The sequence below is a fragment of the Triticum aestivum genome, chromosome 4B, assembly GCF_018294505.1.
Source record: "Triticum aestivum cultivar Chinese Spring chromosome 4B, IWGSC CS RefSeq v2.1, whole genome shotgun sequence".
NCBI classification, from domain to species: domain Eukaryota; kingdom Viridiplantae; phylum Streptophyta; class Magnoliopsida; order Poales; family Poaceae; genus Triticum; species Triticum aestivum.
Genome location: NC_057804.1, coordinates 168,687,901 through 168,691,648, shown reverse-complemented (window position 1 = coordinate 168,691,648; position 3,748 = coordinate 168,687,901). Strand labels below are relative to the sequence as shown.

The 3,748-nt window shown below is 44.5% G+C and overlaps 1 protein-coding gene across 1 annotated transcript; it reads left to right on the top strand.

Annotated features, from left to right (window-relative positions):
- Positions 1–418: 418 nt before the first annotated feature.
- On the top strand, positions 419–2,776 carry LOC123091614 (transmembrane protein 205). Its single transcript, XM_044513177.1, has 3 exons — positions 419–730; positions 1,436–1,655; positions 2,312–2,776. Exons 1-3 carry the CDS (start codon positions 528–530, stop codon positions 2,525–2,527), a joined length of 639 nt encoding a protein of 212 aa, XP_044369112.1. The 5' UTR covers positions 419–527; the 3' UTR covers positions 2,528–2,776.
- The last annotated feature ends 972 nt before the right edge of the window (positions 2,777–3,748 follow it).

The window sequence follows — 3,748 nt, the reverse complement described above, 5'->3', positions numbered from 1 at the left end:
CGACCCATACTGCATCTTCGCCCGCTACTTCCGTGAGAAGGATGACAAGGGTGCCTAGAAAGGCAAGGGTAGCTGTGGGTGATCTTCTTCCTAGCAAGTATACATAAACATGCCAATTTTTGGTTGTCCGATGGCATGTTCTGATGTAGTACGTGTTGTGTGAGTTTGTATAAATTTGAGGTGTGCTAATTGAGATGTCCAGTTGTGAGAAGAGAAATTTGAGATGTGTCCGGTGAGTGTCCGCGTGATGTAGTACGTGTTGTGTGAGTTTGTATGAATTTAAGGTGTGCTAATTGAGATGTCCGGTTGTGAGAAGAAAAATTTGAGATGTGTCCGGTGGGTGTCCGCGGACAAATCCGGACATGTCCGTGGGGTTTGAGGGACGGGATTTGCCAAATCGGCTGTAGATGTGCTCCAACCTTCCTTCCCATTTCCTACAAACACGCTCTGCCTCCTCTTCCTTCACCCCCCTACGGCGCCTCCAAACCCTAGCCCGTCGAGCCAGCCGGAAGAAGCGGCGAGACATTATGGGGTGGGCCGCGCGGTTCCTGACTGCGGTCTCATTCCTCGCCGCGGGCGTCCTCTTCGCGCCGGACGCGCTCTTCGGCGGCGCCCCCGGCCGCCCAGCAGCGGGCGTCGCGGCGGCGAGGCTGGCCCATGTACTCTGCTTCGCCACCGCATGGGGAGCCGCGCTCTGGGTCACCTTCATCGGCGGCATCGTCATGTTCAAGTAAAAAAGTTTGCCCCGTCTCAGTTAAATTTCTTAGCCTCGCGTGTGTGGGAATTCATCTAGGCTTTTGTTGCCTTTATTATTATTGCGCTTACTCGGTACTTACATCTTACATGTTCCCCCATTTGTAAATAGCTTCAGAATTTAGGCAGTTTTGGGTGCCTCCCGTTGCATTTGATAGCTTTCCACTATGCTCAAATGCAATTTCTTTGGGACAGGCAACACAGATTTTGAGATAGGACCCCATACCTTCTCAGCAATTCATCTCACCTTGTACAACTTATGTTTTTACAATATCACCCGTTTATGCATGCTTGCTAGCACAAAAACATATTAGCAGAACATCCAAAGATATTTTAATCCAAGGGAAGGAACATACACAGCTTGTAAACTGAAGACATTTGATTGTTCAGTATCTAGAGAGATGTAGATCTCCTATGAAACATTAGCCACAAGCCTGTAACGACTGTGGTTACCCTTTACTACTAGAACATCTGAATTTTGAAAGTGTCAATGCTATTCAGCTTTTACAAGAAAGTTGGGTTGTTTACTTGATCCGTAAGATGCATTGTCAGAGCAATACATTAGATGCACTTAGAATGCTATATCGTTTGCTGGACTCTTGAACTCTGCGCCTTCATTGTTGTGAGACCTGCAATCATAAGCAATTGATATTGTTTTGATCTAATCTCCTGGATAATGGAGGCATTTGCCAAGGCACCAGTTCGGGAGTCTGCAGGGGAAGATGTTCCCAGCATACTTCATGTTGATATCGGTGTGTTCAGCTATATCGGTTGCAGCATTTGCATACCTCAACCCGTGGAAGACAGCATCAACTATTGAGCGTTACCAGCTTGGTTTCCTTCTTGCTGCCCTCGGTTTTGACCTGTCCAACCTTCTGGTCTTCACCCCCATGACTATCGAGGTCAGTCCTTTACGTACTCATTAGTCTTGTTTACATGGTCACATTACCGTTTTTGCCTTCTCATACTTCTACTTACAAGGAAAATTTGTATTGTATTTGTGCTAGATGACAATTGCGACGATTAGTGAAGTTTCATTTTATAGAGTCATATGTTGTTTAATGTCATAAAATATTGGTACATCTGTCATGACACACGGTCTTGGGTTAACAGTTCCGTGCAGAAATCACAGGCACATCCGGATTTCTGTTAGGTTTGTAATAATATTATCGGTAGTGAACAAAAGTAACATGGTAGTTTGCCTTCACAGCCTCGTAGGTGATGCTGTTCCCATACAGAGAATCATAATACATGGTGACACGGACTTGGTTGTGTAGTACTCCCTCCGTCCGGAAATACTTGTCGGAGGAATGAATGTATCTAGACGTATTTTAGTTTTAAATACATCCATTTTTATGCATTTCTCCGACAAGTATTTCCGGACGGAGGGAGTATATGTTATACGGCCTGCGAATCATACTGATTGTTGCAAACAGCTATAGTGTGTGGTTTAAAGTAGTAACCGTTCAGGGGGACTGGATCCTTCCCATGAGCTCAGAAGAACCTATGCTTTATGCAGCTGTTGATTCACAGTAGCGACTTTGCTCATCTTGCGCAGATGATGATGAAGAGGCATAAGATCGAGAAGGATCTTGGCATCGGTGGTGAGGTGGGACGGTCAAGGAATGCCGAGTTGGCAAAGACAAACCCTACACTGGCAGCGATGAACAAGAAGTTCGGGATGATCCACGGGCTGTCGTCCCTGGCAAACATCATGGCATTCGGCAGCCTGGCCATGCACTCGTGGTACCTAGCGAGCAAGCTCGAGTTGTGACTGTTGAAAGTTAGTGATGAGTCCATGTAATGACCTCTCTTCTCAGCTGGTGACAGGAGCTTATAGTCTAGGCTGTCTAGAGCTAAAGAAAGAGTAGTGTGAAAACTTTGCATCTGATGTTGTGACTTGGGATAATAATGTACAGAGTGCAAGGAGTGTAGCTGTTTAATAATGTGCAGGAGCGCAGAAACTCCGCTAGAATCAGTTTATCTTTTACAGATGATGATCTGCGTATGAAACGGGTGTAAACTGGAATTGGCCACGAATGGTTGTAGATGGTGTTATAGCAGATAACATTCCGAAGGAATTCACACAAAAAACGAAAAAAATGATATTTTTTTTTAACATCTCTACAGACACAAGCGCTCATATACACGCGCATACACTCATCCCTATGAACGCACACACATACCCTACCCCTATGAGTACCTCCGAAAGACTAAGTTGTCATATCATCTTAAAATTTACGAAGTCACGTAGGCACCTCGTCGTCGACGGGAAGACGGGAACGTCTCCTCCCACAATGCGTATCGCCAGAAATCCTGAAATAAATTCAGGAATAAATGTGAGCACCAGGATTTGGCTGGGGATACAACAGTCCCTCTAACCATCCAATCACAGGTTGGTTCGCAAAAATAAAAACGATGGACACATCTCCCTAGCACACAACAAGGGGATGATGTAAACCTGGCAATGGGCTCCGTTTCGTAGATGGCACCTCTGTTTTTTCTTTTTTTCTAATCCTGCATGCAAGCTTTTTTCAAAAAAAAAAAATCACTCTCTTTATTTATGTTTCAACCAGCGTTACATCACTTAATAAGAGATGGAAGAGCTCGCTAGGAGGCTCAAGGAAAAAACTACTACAAGACGGGCCCTTGGCCAAATTTGCTAATTCATGAGCAACGAAATTAGTCTGTCTAGGACTGCACAAACGAGGTATGAGGAAAGCTGCACATGATATGGTAGCAATCATCAAAGATTGCAGCCGCTGGACCTACAGATTGTCCTCCTTCATTCATCGTACTGATAAACTCAAGATTATCTGAATTAACAATAATCTAATTGCAACCGATTGTTTGTGCTAGGCAATGACCATATTTCAACGCAGTAGCTTCAGCAGATAGCACATAGTAACAGGAGACAATTTTCCAATTCCCTGCAATTTCTAATCCTGCATTTTTTTTTGAGTCTAACATGCTTGCTTTAATGATCAATAATGTT